The following is a 17866-nucleotide window of genomic DNA, read 5'->3' on the forward strand; positions in this document are numbered from 1 at the left end:
TCCCCTTTCAAACTGTGAAATCAGTTTTGATCAAAGTATCATAGTTTTGGAGGAATGGGCTGCTGAAGTTGAGTACCTCGAGACAATGTGAAAATAATGGGAGCCCCCCCCCCGTCGCCTGAGGGGGCTGGGACCAAATTGATTGCGGGTTTCTTACTTTTGAGCGAAATCGAAAGACATGACTCAAAAATGTTGTTTGAGTTGACATGGAATGACCCAAAAACAAGATATGAATTTTTTGAAACGGGTTCATTAATTTTCAACCAGTAGACAAAAATGAAAAAATACTCAAAAATTGTGGATAGAGAAAAAAGCTTGTTGTAGAGCGTGACAAATTACATAACTCTGTCTAATCACATTTTGAAACCGGTTCATTGGTTCGGATTTAGCAGCCAGTGTTTGACAATCGCCTAAAAATTGGAGATAGAGAAAAAAGCTTTGGAACAAAAGCTGTAGAGCATGAAAAATTGAACCATTTTCGCTGATCGGATTTTGAAACCGGTTCATTAATTTGCAACCAGTTTTCAAAAATTACTTAAAAATTGGAGATCGAAGAAAAAGCTTGAAACAAAAGTTGTAGGGCATGAAAAATTACACAATTCGGTTCAATCACATTTTGGAACCAGTTCATTTAGTTCGCATTTAGCAACCAGTTTTTGACAATCACCTAAAAATTGAAGATAGGGAGAAAAGCTTGAATCAAAAGTTGTAGAGCGTGACAAATTGAACCATTTTTGCTGATCGGATTTTGGAAATAACTAATTAATGCAACCAGGTAACTTTCAATGGCTTGCTGTGAATTAATGAACCGGTTTCAAAATTTGATTAGCGAAAACAGTTCGATTTTTCACGCTCTACATCGTTTGTTCCAAGCTTTTTTCTCTATGAACCGGTTTCAAAATGTGATTAGACAGAATTGTGTTAATTTTCACACTCTACATTTCTACAACGTTTGTTTTAAGCTTTTTTCTGTACCTACAATTTTTGGGTAATTTTCGATAATTGGCTGCGAATTAATGAACCGGTTTCAAAAAATCCATCACGTTTTTGTCGCCCAAGTGTGTACAATAGGTACATTGCGCCAATAAAAACCAGTTTTTGACCAACCTGGTTTTTCAATTTGTGGACACCCTGTGCATGGGCCTGAAATTTTCAAGGTATGAAGGTAGCTTTTGAAAGCCCTTATTTTTCTCTACTCAACGCCGCGCCGCTTCATCCATCTCACCAAGTCGCTAGCTCTTTCAACTTAGAAATAAAAGCCACCGGGCACTACTTCTGTGTCATACTGCATAGGTTTTCAACGATGCTGGTCAAGATTCTGAAGGTCAAATTGATGTCGGGCCCTCTCAAGGCCCACAGGTGAGGGGGTGGATGGGTTCAAATCCAAAATACATATAATGGCTCAAAGGTTATCCGCAGATAACAACAACGGTTTTTTTTTATGGCCCAGGTAATGATTTTTAATCCCAAAGTGGTTTCGACCCTCCTTGAGCCTGGGGGCGCGGGGAAGGGGGTTAAAATCCGAAAATGTTACTCATGTTACAAGGTATCTGCATGCTGAAAGGTTTTCAATGGTGCTGGTGCTGATTTTAAATCCCAAATAATAAAATTCGACCAATCCGAAGCCTCTAATTAAGGGGGGGGGGGGGTCAAATAAAAAATCCTTGGGTAGGTACTTCAAGGTACCTATTCACATATCACAATGTGGGTTCTGTATGGTGCTGCTACAATTTTAGGGCCTTAATAATTGACGCCAGGCTTTTCTGAAATCCCAGGTGGATGCGAACCACCTCATGCTGGAGTTGGGATTTTTATCAAACTCTCCCCCCCTTATTCCAGTAATTTTATACTGATCTGGTACGAGAGTATGCTCAAAGAAAAATGACCAAACGATGTGGGTTAAAATAATATTATTGTAATTATGTCGTGTCAGTATGCACTGTATGCAATATACATCGAGTAGGTCTAGGTACACATTACACAATAAACGTAAAATGTAACGTAGCGTAACGTAACGTAAATAGGAGGTACGTAGTTGCATATATCACAAAAAACTTCAGATCGCAACTCGACAACTCGATTAATAGTAGGTATGTGAAAAAAGCTCCATATATCGCGCGATCCGATTACACTCGCCGCCGTTCATTTCTTATCAGTTATCAATCTCCTTGCATAAACCTAAAACGCGAACAATTTTTCATTTTACTTCTTTCAGACTTTACTGGAATGTCAAACGAACGCATTCGGAGGAACAGGAAGAGCGACACAAACATACAGGGAGAAAGAAACAACAGGAAAGGGAACGAATACCAAAAAAAAAAAAAAAAACTGTACATAAAATAGAGGTATGTATAATGTATACGTATGTGTATATAAAATTACAAAATATCGGGTACAAAAATAATTGCTTAACATACGTAATGTTGTAGAACGATTAACGTATCACGAAAATCGGCAAGGCCACAAAAATAAATCCAAAAAATTGAAACGTTCCAGTCATTAAATAACCGATTATGTACAAAAATATGTTATTTCGATTTCAACATGATACCTGTACCTTGTACCTACTTCCTACTCGAGTTTTTCAAAATGCGTACGAAAGAGCATTCGCTCTATACATAATGTAACTATATCGATACCCAAATATAGACAGGGTGCACAGAAGTACCGAATACCCCGAAAAAAGGTTTTTTCGTAAAAAATATCGGTTGGAAACGTGAAATGGACGCATATGAATGGAACCAATCACACGTTATCGTTATTGTTGTTCACTGTGACCAACCGAAATATTCAACGCAAAACTTTTTTCGGGGTAGTCGATATTTCTACACACGCTGTAGGCGGATATTATGCGAATAGGTCTAGGTACATGGTACAAAGAGAGATTTCAAATGACTGCACAGAGGTGCCGACGTCGATTGAGGGTATCGGTCATAACGACGCTGGCACAAGTGGTAAGTACGTAGAAAAAATCGCGCTCGATCTCTATGCTGATCGTGATTTGAGTTACGCGTTTTTTCCGTACCAAAAGTAGGCGATTATTACGCCGGATATAGCAACGACGCTCGCTCCCAATGTTAAATTAACCAATATAGACCTTTGCTTTTTCCATTTTTCGGCGTCTCCTTGTTTTTTCTTCATTTCGCGCAACTTTTCGTATATTTTTCTCGATTTATCTTCCGTTTCGACGTGTTTTCGTTTTCTCGACTCGGACGACGCGGACGCTGGCGCTGATGGTGGTTGCGGTTGCACGCTGACGTCTCTAAAGACACACACACAAACGAAAAAACACGACGATTACAGGATAAAATAATGTAAATATGACGCTGAGGCACCCTAACGAGTAACAGATAAAGGTACAGTGTACTCTCAAGTCAAACACTTACCCAACGTGTGGTAATTTGGACAGCAATTCGGTCGACGATGCATCTCCATCTGCCACTTTGTCATCGTCTTCGTTGTTCTCCTCGGAATCATCGTCGTCGTCATCATCATCATCATCGTCATCGTCGCTGCTGTCATTGGCGCTATCAATTTCGCTAACAATTTCTTCGGAAATGTCTTCGGCGGCGCTAGAATCGCACGACAATGAAGACTGGCTTGGTGATCCCGGAAGCGGTTTTTCTAGAGAAGCGCCTCTGGGTGGCGGTAGAGGTGGCGGTGTATCTTCTTCGCTGTCGCCTCCGTTATTTCTTTCGCTTTTGTTCGTCGAATAGTTCTCCTCTGGCAAACCATCCTGAGATATCCGAAAGCAAAAAAAAATCCAAATAATAAGTATGTAGCCTACAATCGAGATACTGATACACGAATGCGAATACCGAATAGATATGTAGAAAGATGTCATCGTTGTAACCATACTCACATGATGAGAAGCGTTCCAATCCACTTTGAGACCTTGCAATAAGGCGACGTATGAAAACCTTAGTTGATCGTGCGTTTGTATCAGACCCATACGACAATTCCTCATTTTCAACAGAATTTCGGTGATGTTGACGTTTTCGACGCCTTTTTCGGCCAGCTACGAACATAAAAAATTAACGACGGAATGAGTAAATGTAACCATAAGCAATCAACTGAGAAAATGTGAAATAAATCAGTCGTTTGATAGCTACGAGCGAGTATTTTTTTTTCAACTTACCAGAATCAGACACGAATCGACGAGACAAAACGTTCCGGATCTTCCAATACCAGCTGAACAATGCACAATGGGAGGACCGTAGGCGGAATCGAAAGCGCCACTTTGGCGTATATCACGTAAAAATTTTAGAAATGCGAGAGGACTCGACGGTACACCGAAATCGGGCCAAGTCACGTAGTGATACTGCAGAATTTCGCGACTCTGTTGTAATTCCGTATTCGTCAGTCTGCGAAGCGATAGCAAAAAAATACATTACATTACACACGCGCATGTTTAGCTAGTAGATACATTGTATGTACTTGTACATTATATCTAAGTGTTCTAATTGATTGGAATAAAGTCAAACTTGAGGAATGGGATTCTTTTGGGAGCTAGAGTTGACCTTTCTGAGTGGGGAGGGTCAAAGTTGGAAATTACAGAAAGGTGAATTTTTTTGAAGGGGCATAATATCAAATATGGCCCCAAATGGATGAAAAGGGCCCAAAATCATACCATTGGTCAGTACCTCCACTATGATCAACATATAAAAATTTTAGTTTCCTAGGTCATCCCTACCCCATTTAAGGTGGGATTTTTTTGAAGGGGCATAATATGGCCCCAAATGGATGAAAATGGTCCAAAATCATACCATTGGTCAGTACCCCCATTGTGATCAACACATCCAAATTTTAGCTTCCTACGTCATCCCCACCCCATTTAAGGCGGAATTAAGGTGGAAACTCCCTTATTTAAACCCCTATTTTCGTTTTTTTCCACCTTAAAAGTAGTGGGGATGACCTAGAAAGCCAAAATTTGGAAACGTTGATCATAATGGGGATACTGACCAATGGTATGATTTTGGACCCTTTTCATTCATTTGAGGCCATATTATGCCCCTCCAAAAAAACACCTTTCTGTAATTTTCAACTTGGACCCTCCCCACTCCAGAGATCAACTTGAACTCCCAAAAGAATCCCATTCTCCAACTTTGACTTTATTTAATTAATTAGAACAGGTTCCAAGTCCCATTTCGCTTAAAAGTTGATATTTCAGAAGTTTTTGACAAAAAACAGCACCAGGGCTGGTGGAACGGAACAAATGAACGGAACAATAATCAAATCAGGAAAAAATCTTATTGAGAACGGAACGGAACAGAACAAAATGAACAAAACCAGAACAGAACAAATAAGATGACGAAGTGCTCTCGAACAGAACAGAACAGAACAAAACAAATTACCTACACTATCAGCCAACTCAGCAGGTTGCAATGGGGGGATAGTGTGAATTTCAACTTTCCAAATTGCATCTTCACTTGGTAAAATTTGGTAGAAATGTCGATTCTCAAAAGGTCAAAAATCTGCTGGAAGGTTGCAGAAAATGCAGAATTGCTCAAAAATTTAAAAATGGCTGAAAATCATTTTCAATTGATTCAGTGGGACAAGATTATAGCACATTCCAAATTTTAGCTTTCTAGATGAATTATGTAAAATTTGGGTTTTTTTCTCATTTTGGGACCAAATTTGAGTTTAAAAAATTCATCAAAAAATGAGAAACCAAATGCACTTCAGTCCTTGAAATTTTCAAAATTTTGGATGGTGTCAAATTTTGCATGTTGATTCAATGATTTGATCTAGCTTTGTCCAGTTTAAAATTTTTCTGCCGGTGGGATACCCCCCTCCCCCTCCCTGTTAGAAAGGAATGGGACGGAACGGAACAGAACAAAACAAGAGTGAAAACGAACAAAATGGCACAGAACAGAACAAAACAGAACGGAACACAAAAAGGAACAAAACAGTAAAAATGCGAAGTGATTAATTTGTTCATGAACGGAACGGAACAAAACGATCGTTTCGGTCACCAGCCCTGCAAAAAACTGATTTTGGGGGTCATTGATGGGGGGGGGGTTACCTCAGGAGAAGGGGCTGGGACTTTTAGTATGTTGTTCAGCACACCACCCTAGACAATATTTACAAAAAAAACCTTTGATAACAATTATGTTTGGGTCAAATTGTATTTTGACTGGGCTAGAAAGGCGAATGAAGACTCCAGATCCAGAATGACTGGGAAGGATAGATTTTGATTGGAGGGGGGGGGTTAAGGGGGTTCCCAATTATGGTACTCATCACTGCCAGTGCCACATGGTATTTCAGATGCTCCTATAAAACATCAGTAACTAATGTAACTATAATTTGGTCAATTACAACCATGGATTCAGTTTTCTTTATCACTTTTTTCGACACTAATTACAGTTTAGAAAAATGTCTGAATTTGAAACCAACAACAAAACAAAATTGGACCAAAAACATGTGAAATAGAACTAAATCGCCAAAATTTTGAATTTTTATGGAATGATGAAGAAGGGGTAGTACCCTCAAGTCACCACTCGGTAGCGCTTTTGAATTAGCAAACCTGTAGGCGTCAGATCAGATGTCCTGACTTCCCCCGTTGCACCGTATATGAACATATTATGCAAGTGTGAACAATAATATATTCGGTATTACCTTAATTCGCGTACAACGTAATCGGAATACGTCTTTTCCGATATCAATTCTATCCGAAGGGCGACATCTGGTAATTCTAACGCGCTACCACCGTCGCTGACGCTGCCGTTTGCGTTACCATTGTCCAGCGTGCTTTGATCGGTATCCGCCGTTGAACTGGGCCAGTACTGATTGCACTTCACCTACACAACAACAACAACAACTGTTTGTTAGTGCTGATTTTGACACAAACCACGACACGCGTGACGCGAGTGGCACCGGTTGCGGTCGCAGTGAAGCTTTCAGCAAACGATACCAACTACTTGAACAAACTACCTACCTGGTTTTTCTCGATCAGTTTGTTTAGCATGATGATGGCTTTGCTGTTCTGTTCCCAAATCATCAACCAAAAATGAACTATCGTATTGGGCAAAGGACCTTGCGTTAGAATGTAATTTCTCTTAGCTTCCTCCACCTGCAAAATACACGTTCGTTCGAGTAATTAGGTACCTACGCGATAGTAAAGAGTGCCCCTATCCACGTACGAAGGCTCACATAGAGTTGGAGCGATCGCTTACCGTGATATAACTAGCGTTTATGTAGCTGAATTCGCTTTTGGTCAGCACTACTCTGCTGTGATCGTACGGATTCACATCTCGGTAACGATTCAACCATCTATTGGTCGACTTTTTCGCTTCGTCTGTTGAGAAATCATTTTTCATCGACTCGCTTTTGATTTGCTACGTGAATGGAAACAAACAAAATTTTAAAAAAACCATAGATACGAGTATCTAACCCAAGTTACGTCAGTCACACACTCTCAGAACAGATATATGCGGCTTGCTTTCCGCAACTATAATAGTAGGTAGAGTATGTAGGATATTTATACGATATGCGATACGTATAGGCCAATTTTTCAAAAAGTATCTTACGTGGAACAAGTAAGGCCATAGATTTTTCTTCTCGATGGCGTCAAATTCCAATTCCAGCTTGTTAGTTAGTTGCGGCGACTTTGAATTTTCCGTCTCGAGCGTCATGATCGATATCGGATTGCAAACAATTACGACTAATACAACCGATCGATATACACCTAGGTAATGATGAAAATCTCGAATAAAGCGACGAGTAGGTAGATAGGTAGCGACTTCTAGCGACAATTTTCAATCATTCTGAACATCATTCGTAGAGAGCGTCAAACGCCGTATACGTGGCGTGAATCGTTGTTGATTTGCGAGAAAGTCGCTTACGTAAGCTGGTCTGCGATGACTACGAGATTTTCAGCCGGCAGCCAATACTCCGGATCTATTCTCAACGTAACTGGCTTCTACTATGGTTCTCGAAGAGTCGACGCAACGCTCTCGGACACAGCTGTAACAATCAACAAGCAACAAAATATGGTCAATGTCAAGAGAACTGAATGAAACTGATGGAAAAATTCTAAGAACGCGCAAATACAGCTACTATTACGACACATTATGGTATTCGTATCGGTCAAACTGGCCGTCACCATCACGCAGCATCGTCATTCGTCGTTACCAGTACCGGTATCGGTGAAGCGCGTAAGGTATATCTAGATAATATACTCGATACGACCAGCTAATCGTACGATTACGATTAGTATTCGGTAAATGAAAAATAAACGCTGTGGTAAAAATCTTGACGTCTGCGAGCGCATTCATCCGGCACATCGTATTCGTGGTTAGCAATTCGCACTACCGCCAAGCATGAGCATCATCGCAGTACCTACAATAATTACGATAGCGATAGCACCGCTCACCGTTGCAATGACGAATGAACAGATAAGCGTCAAGTGCGAACTGCCATCAGATTACAACGGGCATCATGGCCGAAGGTAGGGTACATAGCCATTGGATAACCTAGCGGATGCCTGCTCAAGTGTTCACGTTTGGACGCTGGTATGTTGACGATGCTGCGCGATGCGACTATCATTTCAGTACGCTGTCATTTGTAAAACATGTTTTACAGTACCTAGTACCTACGGTCAACAACTAAAGACCACGATTACGCTCTTTAATATGTACAATCGAGTCGAAAATTGTAAAATTCGATCATCATACTTACGGATGAGACGTTGAATTTCACAACGTAAATTTTTTTGTTCGAGCAAAGTACCCAACAAGTGCTCAACGACAGAACTGATTACTGCGATACCATTCGCCGCGGCCGCGTTCGCCGTTCACGCTCACCAATGAACAACGCTAGCGAGAGTAATATACTTATCAATTACCGATTATCCTTATCGACGATGTTCACACTTTACACAATTATGTATCTATAGCGCGTTAATTCCATTTAAAACACATACTAATCGATTGTCTTTTCACTGAATCGGTTTATCATTTCATAATTATTTGATTTAATTGATGATTGATGGTGGCACGATGCCTTTTTTGAATGCGAACAAGAACAATAACAATTTATTATCATTTCTTGGTTTCCACAGATCGCTCAACACTCCATACTGTCACAGGTAATAAATGCCAGAATAGAATCCAACGGTTGCGACCGTTGCGTTCCGTTTCCGGAGGACGTAACGACGTTAGTGTGAGGAACGTTACTAGAACGTTACGAGAAGTTCGTGGTGATAGGGAAGAAGAAGAAGAAGAGCCAATTGATAAGAAATTTGAGATCACCCTTTTTTTTCAAAAATAATAATTTTGAAATTCGACTTATTTCTACTACTTTCAGGACATATTTTGAAATTAAAAACTTCAAGCTTCAAAAAATGTTCAACCGAAATTTATCAATTTTCATGCGAAAGGTGAGTCGCTGTGCTGTTCTGTATGTGTTTTACTTCTGTTTACTAACATACTAACGATTTTAAAAATGTTGATATTTTTCAGAGCTGATTACTCGATTAAGATCTTCACTTTCATCTTTCAGGCTGCGGCAGCGACTAGTAAATCATTGATCGATTTCTAGAAAAGTAAGCGAATGAGGAAACACGTAATGTACTGTACCTAACCTTAACCTACTGCTATTCGTATTATTGAAAACGCTAGTTGATTAGCTTGCTACCGTAAAATTCGTGCTCATCAAATAATGGCTGTATAAAAGTTGATCATCTGTCATCACTAATCACTGTAACGAGACCTTCTCTTACTTCGGCTACTCAACTTGCGTTTCTTTTTGTTTTCGATAAGTGAATTTTAATATGTATCGATAGTGTTCCTCAATTCGTTGTACCTGTACAAAGTACATTTTAGTAGGCGTTTGAGTCGATTAATGTTCAATTTGTGCCCAGTGTACAAAATTACCAGTACCTACTGAACCGTATTTTTGTTTTTTCTTCAGGTATCGTTATGTTTTGATGTTAAAAAAATCGGTACGGATGAACGCCAGAAGCAGTACCTACAAGAATCCATCAGAGCAGATGCTGCGAATGTATTCCGGAAATTCCATCTAGCTCGAATGAAAATGTACGTAAGAGTATTCGCGTTTTGTTAGTTTGTTTCTGTTTAGTACTAACTACTACGCCGTCGCTAAGGTGTACCTTTCTAGTTCCAACGCTTCCGTTAAGCCCCTATTTTGGTGAAATCAACTTGTATACTAATTTTAGCTCCTTATCTTTCCATCCATGGCTAGTCTGTGCATTAGAGAAAAGACCTCTTGTACTCGTATTTATACTGGTGGAAAAAAAATATTTGTCAACGCACTAAAGTTGTTGAGTTTCATGAGGAAAATTTCTCCAACCACGTTAGTAAAAATAAGTCGTGCAGGCATGAGATGAGGCCCCGAACGATTTTTTTTCGGGTTCCGGGTTTCAGGGCTTAAGCTTTCAATCAAAAATTTATTAGGTCTTGGGCTCTTGGGCTTAGATTGGGGCCACAGGAAACTTTGGGTTCGGGATTGCTTGGTTTTCAGAAGAAAAGGTTTCGAGCTTTGGGTCAGGGCTTTGTAGCCTGTAGGTTACAGTTTTTAAGGTTTTGGGGCTTGGACATTCTGGCTTCAAGGAAATAATCAGGGCTTTTTCGGGTTTCGGGTCCTGGTCCTGGGCCGGGCCTCATCCCTGAAGTCGTGTCAGGAAGCCCGTCTCCCCCTCCATCGTTCTCAAAATGTATTAGAAAACCGAAAAATTGAAATTGAAACTGTGCTTTATTAGAAATATTCTATCTTCTGTCCATAAATAAAACATTTTAAATAAAGGAGGAGTTGCGATAAGGCAATTTTTTGGCCCCACCTAGTTTTCGACTCAATCACTCTAAAAATGTTGCAATAAATGTCCGAAATACGAATCCGTGGTTAATTCACCCAAAATCACAATTTTTTGGGCTCCAGTGGTTCCCAAAGTTGCGAATAAAAAAATGATTTTAGGAACCACTGAGCATAAATTTCAAAAACTTTTTTCGCGTAAAATATCTGTTTGAAGCCGATAAACGTTATACGAGGAGATTTTTTTATTTTCGACCCTCGGGGGCAGGAATTGGGGGGGGGGGTTGATTTTTGGAAAATTTTGGAACCACCATTTTGAACCTACCCCTTTGAGCACCGCTAAAATGCTTTTCACAGTTTATTATTATCTGAAAGACCTCCATCCTACCAAATTTTGAGCTCTATAAAATTTTGCGCTGGTACTCAAAAATCCAATTCTCCTATTTTTCGTAATTTCGATATTTTGGGAACCCCTGGAAAACTAGAGACCTGCGATTTGCGCAACGTTCTAAGGTATTATATTCAATAATCTAGATGAAAAAGTTGAATTAAACTCCCTGTATATTCGTAATTTCAAACCTTTTTTAAAGAGCCTCCCATTTTGCACACCCCTGAAAAAGACGTTTATGCGTATTTTTTCAAATAAACTGAAGAATTCACATTTTGAAATACACTCTGAGATTTAACTCTTTGAAAAGACGTTAAAATCACGTTCTCACGATTTAAATTTTAGAATTTGACCCAAAATAGCTCAATTTTGAATGTTACAGGAAAAATCATATGAAAAATTATCGAGCACTTGCTAGTGTGTTTCAAATGTAAATTCTTCAATTTATTTGAAAGAATATGCATAAACGGCTTTTTAGGGGTGTCCAAAATGGGGGGCTCTAAAAAAAAGGGTTCTAAATTACGAATATACCGGGAGTTTAATTTAACTTTTTCATCTAGATTATTGAATATATACCTCAAAACGTTACGTTTGGCGCAAATCACTGGTTTCTAGTTTTCCAGAGGTTCCCAAAATATCGAAATTACGAAAAATGGGAGAATTGGATTTTTGAGTAACAGCGCAAAATTTTATTGAGCTCAAAATTTGGTAGGATGGAGGTCTTTCAGATACTAATAAACTGTGAAAAGCTTTTTAGCGGGGCTCAAAGGGTTGGGTTCAAAATGGTGGTTCCAAAATTTTCCAAAAATCAAAACCCCCTCAATTCCTGCCCCCGAGGGTCGAAAATAAAAAAATCTCCTCGTACAACGTTTATCGGCTTCAAACAGATATTTTACGCGAAAAAAGTTTTTGAAATTTATGCTCAGTGGTTCCTAAAATCATTTTTTTATTCACAACTTTGGGAACCCTGGAGCCCAAAAAATTGTGATTTTGGGTGAACTAACCACGGATTCGTATTTCGGACATTTATTGCAACATTTTTAGAGTGATTGAGTCGAAAACTAGGTGGGGACAAAAAATGGTCTTATCGCAACTCCTCCTTTCCTCAGACATCACTTTTCAGTTTTCATCTTTTCTAATATTTCCCAAATATGGAGGGGGCTCATTTGGAGGTCCAACGAAGGTGTTTTCTTGAAAGGGGGCTAAAGTAAAACAATTCTAATGTTAACATGAGATGTTTTCAAAAATTTTCCCCATGATTTTGATTTTTTCAACTTGGGGGGCTCTTTCCTACAAGACCAATTATAGTTGTTAGGGCCAGGGACAATGTTTTCTTCAAAAAGGGAGATAAATAAATGACAAAATGAGTACATGAAATGAAAAAATTACACAATAAATAACCATTTTTTTTGTTGAAAATTTTAATCACTGAAATTGAACTGGATGACGTATGAGTCCTAATTTTCTATTCTTTCCATAAAAATTTTTCCCAATAAGTATTTTTTATCAAAAAAAAAAATTCAATTCTGAAATTTTACTTGTTTTGTGAGTTAAAAAAAAAAAAAATTCTAAAAACAGCAAAAATTGACGAATTTTGCCAAAATATGCTAAACTATGCTAAAATATGCATTTATACCCAAAATATGCCAAAATATTTGCCAATATATAGGGCTCAATCGACTCGAAATTTGATGAAAAGTAAAACTATGTTGGATATTCCACATCTAGTACATATATTATTACAAAAAAAGCACGTTATAAAATATTTTTCTCAGCCCTACGGCAATTAGTCATCGCATAGGAATGTACATTTTCGTTTTATTTGCGTGTTTTCAGAACGGAAGCGGTATTGGCGGTCGTATAAAAAAAATCGAAACGAAAAAATAACGGTGGCGAGAACGACTCTCTCGTGTCAGCGTCGACGTGGCATAAGCATCTACTCCACTTGTTGTGAAAACGTATTATAGCGCAGATATAGCCAACCGAACAAACGATGTCGTCGAACGAAGAACTGTGTAACGTTCTGTTGAAGTGGTTGCAAACGTTTCAGGCTAGTCAATTGCGCCGACTTGCCACAATCGACGATCTGACAGACGGCGTAGTCATGGCTCAAGTGCTGCACGAGATCGCTCCCGAATGGTTTAGTAAAATGTGGATATCGAAAATCAAGCTCGACGTGGGTGATAACTGGCGATTAAAAGTGAGCAATTTGAAGAAAATAATCGAAGCCGTATCCGATTACTATCAGGAGTTCGTTAATCAGAACATCAGCTTCGTGAAGCCGGACGCTGTTGCTATTGGAGAACGCAAAGACGTCGTCGAAATGGTCAAACTGTTGCAGTTGATTTTGGGATGCGCGGTGAATTGCGAAAAAAAACAAGAGTATATTAAAGAAATCATGCTGATGGAAGAAAGCGTTCAAAATGTGATTATGCAATCTATCCAGGAATTAGAAACGATAATGGGATCGTCACCGATGAGTCTCAGTTCGCAATTGAATATTGGCAGCGAAGGCAGCGGCGGTGGCGACGGAGGCGACGTGATAGGCGTTGCTGGCCAAGGTCTAGGTCTAGGTCTGGGTCTAGGCGCTCGAGACGGCATCGGCGATGGCGTAGCTGCCGTCGAATCGCCTGCGAATCGTTTGCTGCACGAACTGCAGTCGACCAACGAGGCAAAACAGAGGCTGGCGTTGAAATGCGCCGAATTGGAGAGTCAATTGAACGCGCTTCAAGAAGAAAGGCAAAACATATGCGAAGAGAAGAAATCGCTGGAAGAACGTTTGGAGAAGACGATGAACACGCTATCCAAGGACAGCGGCCTGCGCAAGCAGATGGATTGTTTGAAAGAAGAAATTTTCAAATTGGAAACGGCTCGCGACGATTACCGCGTCAAGTTGGCGATGCGCGAAAAGGAGATGGACGAGTTGCAAGTGAAATTCGACTCGTTACAGCGAGCTGCCGCCGAAGCGCGTCATCTCAAAGACGAGGTGGACATATTACGCGAAGACGCGGATAAAGCCGAAAAGCTAGAATCGACCGTTAAGTCGTACAAGAAGAAATTGGAAGAATTGAGCGAATTGAAACGCGAAATGAAGCTGCTGGAAGAGAAAAACCTGGCTTACGTTCAACAAACGCTCGAATTGGAAGAAGAATTAAAGAAAGCGAACGTTTGGCGAACGCAAGCCGAAATGTACAAAAAACAGTATTTGGAAGCGCGCGACAGCCTTAACGAGGAAACCAAAAAATCGGATAAAACGGAATTCGAAAACATTCAGTTGCGCGAGAAATTGAACGCCGTTCAACGTGAAAAAGAAAGACTGCTCGTCGAGCGAGATTCGTTGAAGGAGACGAACGAAGAATTGCTGTGCAGTAAACTGCGACTAAAGGAAGAAGAAATATCCAAAGGGACGCCCGGCGGTATCGGTGGCGTTGACGGAGGCGAGTCGGCCGCGTCTTCTTCGTCTATGATCGATTTAAAACGAACGCTGGTAAGACTACAGCACGAGAACACGCTTTTGAAAGTCAATCGCCAGCAGTCGGAGGACGAGAAGTTACCGTTATTGCAGGCCATGTACGACGACACGAGTCAGCAAAACAAGCAGCTTCGAAACGAATGCCGTCTAGCCAATCAGCGTATTTTGCAATTGGAAGCTGAACTGAAAGAGCTGCAGCAGGATGCGGCGGTGAAAACTAGCAGCAACGGTGCTAACGTGGTCGGTCTTGAAACGAACGTCTCCCAGAGCAGCATCAAAGAACTCAACGAACAGCTGCAATTAGAAAAGGGTTTGCGAGTGTCGGAAAGCACCGAAAAAGATCGTCTAGCGTTGGAATTAAAGCATCTGAAATCTATACTATTGGACGCTCTCGCGCACAAAGACCATGAATACGAAGAGCTGGAAGACAAGTATCGGAAATGTTTGGAAAAAGCCAGATGTTTGGCGAAATCGTTGGACTGCGTGGAGCTTATGTCGCCACTGCCGCCAGTCGCCGACGACAATGACTCGGTGCGACGTAAAATAACGCACAAATCCGCCGCAGCCTCCGCCGCCGCTTGTAATTCGGAAACCATCGACGAACTCGAAAAACACTTGAAACGAGCCAAACTCGTCAAAGAAACCGAAGAAAAACTCGTCATCAGCGCGTTTTACAATTTAGCCCAAAAGAAGCATCAAGAATGTGTCGACTATAGACTGATGAGTAGTAACGCGGCGGCGGCGGCAGCGGCAACGACGACGATGGGTGCTAATTCATCCAATATTCTCAAGCAAAGGCAGTCAGCCATTCGCAGAGGACCTTTGACATTTAATCCGAAATAACGACGACGAGTAGAACGCATCTGATTCGATGACACGTAATGCTCAGTGGCTCATTTGCTACCTACTTATACTAAAAGTTACGAGTTCCCCGCACCTTTTTTTTCCTTAGGAGTACCGCCTTACGTAAAGTAAACACCAAACACGGTAAATTTTCAAATGCTAATGTAGCGATGAAATGCCGCACCACCTATTGTACTCGTATCATCAAAAAACTACTCGCAGTATAGGCAATGGACTGTACTGGATGGTGCGATTATGAATATGTACGAAAGGCTCTCCTGACATCACCGCACTAACGGTTCTTCAAGTGTTTGATGTGATATGTTACCTCATCGTGTAATGAATGCATATGGACGAGAATCGACGATCGATCTATGTTTTTACTCGTATATGATGTGATGCGATTCGATGCGCACGTGTAAATTATACATAAATATTGTTTCTCTATGTTCGTTAAGTTTTCAAAATAAATATTCTCGCGATGGCAAATTTTTATTTTTTTCAACAATATTTCGTTTTCTACTCTGCTCATCACAAAAAAATTCATCAATTTTTTGGTATTTTCGAGGTAAAAGACAGTTCTTATTTGAAAAAAAGAACAAAAAACGCATTCAATAGCACTTGAGATCTTTTTGGTAGTTTTGACCAAAAAAGCAAAACTTGTTCACAATTTAGCAAAAAAAAATAAAAAAACAGCAAAACCTTTGGCTAGTTTGGAATTTTACAAAAAAAAAACATGAAAAGGAAATTTTTTCAAAAATTAGAAAACTTATGACAATTTTTGGGAAAAAAACAAGATTTTTGGCAGTTTTGTAAAAAAAACAACATTTTTGGTAATTTTGAAAAAAAGAAAAAAATTTTGACAATTTTTGAAAATTTTGACCACAAAAACAAAAATTATCCACAATTTTGGCAATTAAAAAAAATTACAACTTTTTCACAATTTTTAGCAATTTCTGCAAGAAATATAATTTTTTTGGAAAGCAAAACTTTTTTGAATTCAACTTCAAAAAATGAAAGACTCCCATCGACTCCCCACTAGTAAAATTTATAAGTGTTTATTTTTACAAAAAAAAAAAAATACAATTAAAAAAGTGTAGGCACTTACATTAAACCTAAAACTTTGAAAACGAAATTAATAGAGAAATTGAAAATTCTAAGACTACAGAAACTGAAAATGAAATAAAATTCTGAAATTAGATCGTAAGCTGAAAATAAAATTGAAAAATATCAAAAATGAAATAGAAAATTCGGATAGTTAGATCAAAAACTGAAACTAAACTAAAAATTCTGAAAAAAATGAAAACCTTGAAATTAAATAGGATTCTAATGAGACCAGAAACTGAAAGTGAAACTGAAAAATCCGAAAAAAAACTTTACATAAAATTTAAAAAATGAAAAATAATATAGAATTAAAAACTGAAAATAAAAACTTGAAACTATCTGAATGAAATTGAAAATTTTGAAAATAGAACTTGAAATGAAATAATTGAGTTAAAAATACAAATGGAAAACTGAAAATTAACTAAAATAAAATCAGAAACCAAATCGTAATATGTAATATTAGGTACCTATCAAAAATTGAAAATTCTGAAAATGTTATGAAATGAAAATGAAAAGAAACGAAAAACTCCGAAATGAAATCACAAACTGAAAATTTTGAACATAAAATCAAAATTTGAAAATGAAATGATTGAAATTGGGATCGACAACTGAAAATGAATCCAAGAATTTAGGAAATTGAAATAAAATTTGTTGCTTGAAAATAAACAGTTTAGTAGAAATTTTTTACTATAAAAAAGAACAAAACGTTGTTTGTGACTGTTTTTAGTGTTTTTTTGCAGCTAAAATGTGTTTTTTGAAATTAAAAAAAAATTGAAGAAAATGTGATTTTTTTGAAAAAGTGGTTTCACCAATATTTTTCTCCCATTTTCTTTCAAAAACAGAAGTACATAAACTTTTCTTTTTGTAAATTTTAACATTTGAAATTGAAATTTTCTAAACCAGCCCCTCGATTGATGCATTGTTTTTGGGTTGGGTCATCATTAAAAATATTTTTTTGAGTAGTTTTTCGTGACATGCAATTTTTTTGTTCAACGTTGCAATATGTTTGATTATTAGGAACGATTTGATTTCTAAGGATAGGATCAAAATTTTGTACTTATTTCGCGAACTTGAATGTTTCATTTTTCATCAAGAAAATTGTTCAAAAAATAAATCGAAAAGTTCGACAAAGCAGTGTTTTAAGAAGACTAATAGGGGTCAACATTTTTGTGCTGAATTTTCTATAGGCTTGCTCTATACCATTTTTTTTAGGGTGTACTCGAGTTAGAAACAAAAAAAATTGTCATTTTGAAAAATAAGAAAAAAAAATGTAAAAATTACCCAAAACA

The 17866-nt window shown here is 38.6% G+C and overlaps 2 protein-coding genes across 3 annotated transcripts; one reads left to right on the plus strand and one right to left on the minus strand.

Moving 5' to 3' along the window:
* Positions 1 to 1893: 1893 nt before the first annotated feature.
* On the minus strand, positions 1894 to 9047 carry LOC135841201 (tyrosine-protein phosphatase non-receptor type 61F-like). Of its 2 annotated transcripts, XM_065358042.1 has the most exons (10): positions 8680 to 9047; positions 7530 to 7965; positions 7176 to 7337; positions 6938 to 7072; positions 6619 to 6800; positions 4139 to 4364; positions 3863 to 4018; positions 3387 to 3736; positions 3098 to 3262; positions 1894 to 2178 (listed from the first exon to the last, which is right to left on the minus strand). In XM_065358042.1, exons 2-10 carry the CDS (start codon positions 7632 to 7634, stop codon positions 2160 to 2162), a joined length of 1500 nt encoding a protein of 499 aa, XP_065214114.1. In that variant the 5' UTR covers positions 7635 to 7965; positions 8680 to 9047; the 3' UTR covers positions 1894 to 2159. The 2 variants fall into 2 exon arrangements, with proteins under 2 accessions (XP_065214114.1, XP_065214113.1); XM_065358041.1 differs by having other exon boundaries at positions 1894 to 3262.
* A 146-nt stretch (positions 9048 to 9193) lies between these two features.
* On the plus strand, positions 9194 to 15962 carry LOC135841200 (protein Hook homolog 3-like). Its single transcript, XM_065358040.1, has 4 exons — positions 9194 to 9379; positions 9462 to 9544; positions 9913 to 10037; positions 12995 to 15962. Exon 4 carries the CDS (start codon positions 13152 to 13154, stop codon positions 15471 to 15473), a length of 2322 nt encoding a protein of 773 aa, XP_065214112.1. The 5' UTR covers positions 9194 to 9379; positions 9462 to 9544; positions 9913 to 10037; positions 12995 to 13151; the 3' UTR covers positions 15474 to 15962.
* Positions 15963 to 17866: the final 1904 nt, after the last annotated feature.

This window comes from Planococcus citri, chromosome 3 (assembly GCF_950023065.1).
Source record: "Planococcus citri chromosome 3, ihPlaCitr1.1, whole genome shotgun sequence".
NCBI lineage: Eukaryota > Metazoa > Arthropoda > Insecta > Hemiptera > Pseudococcidae > Planococcus > Planococcus citri.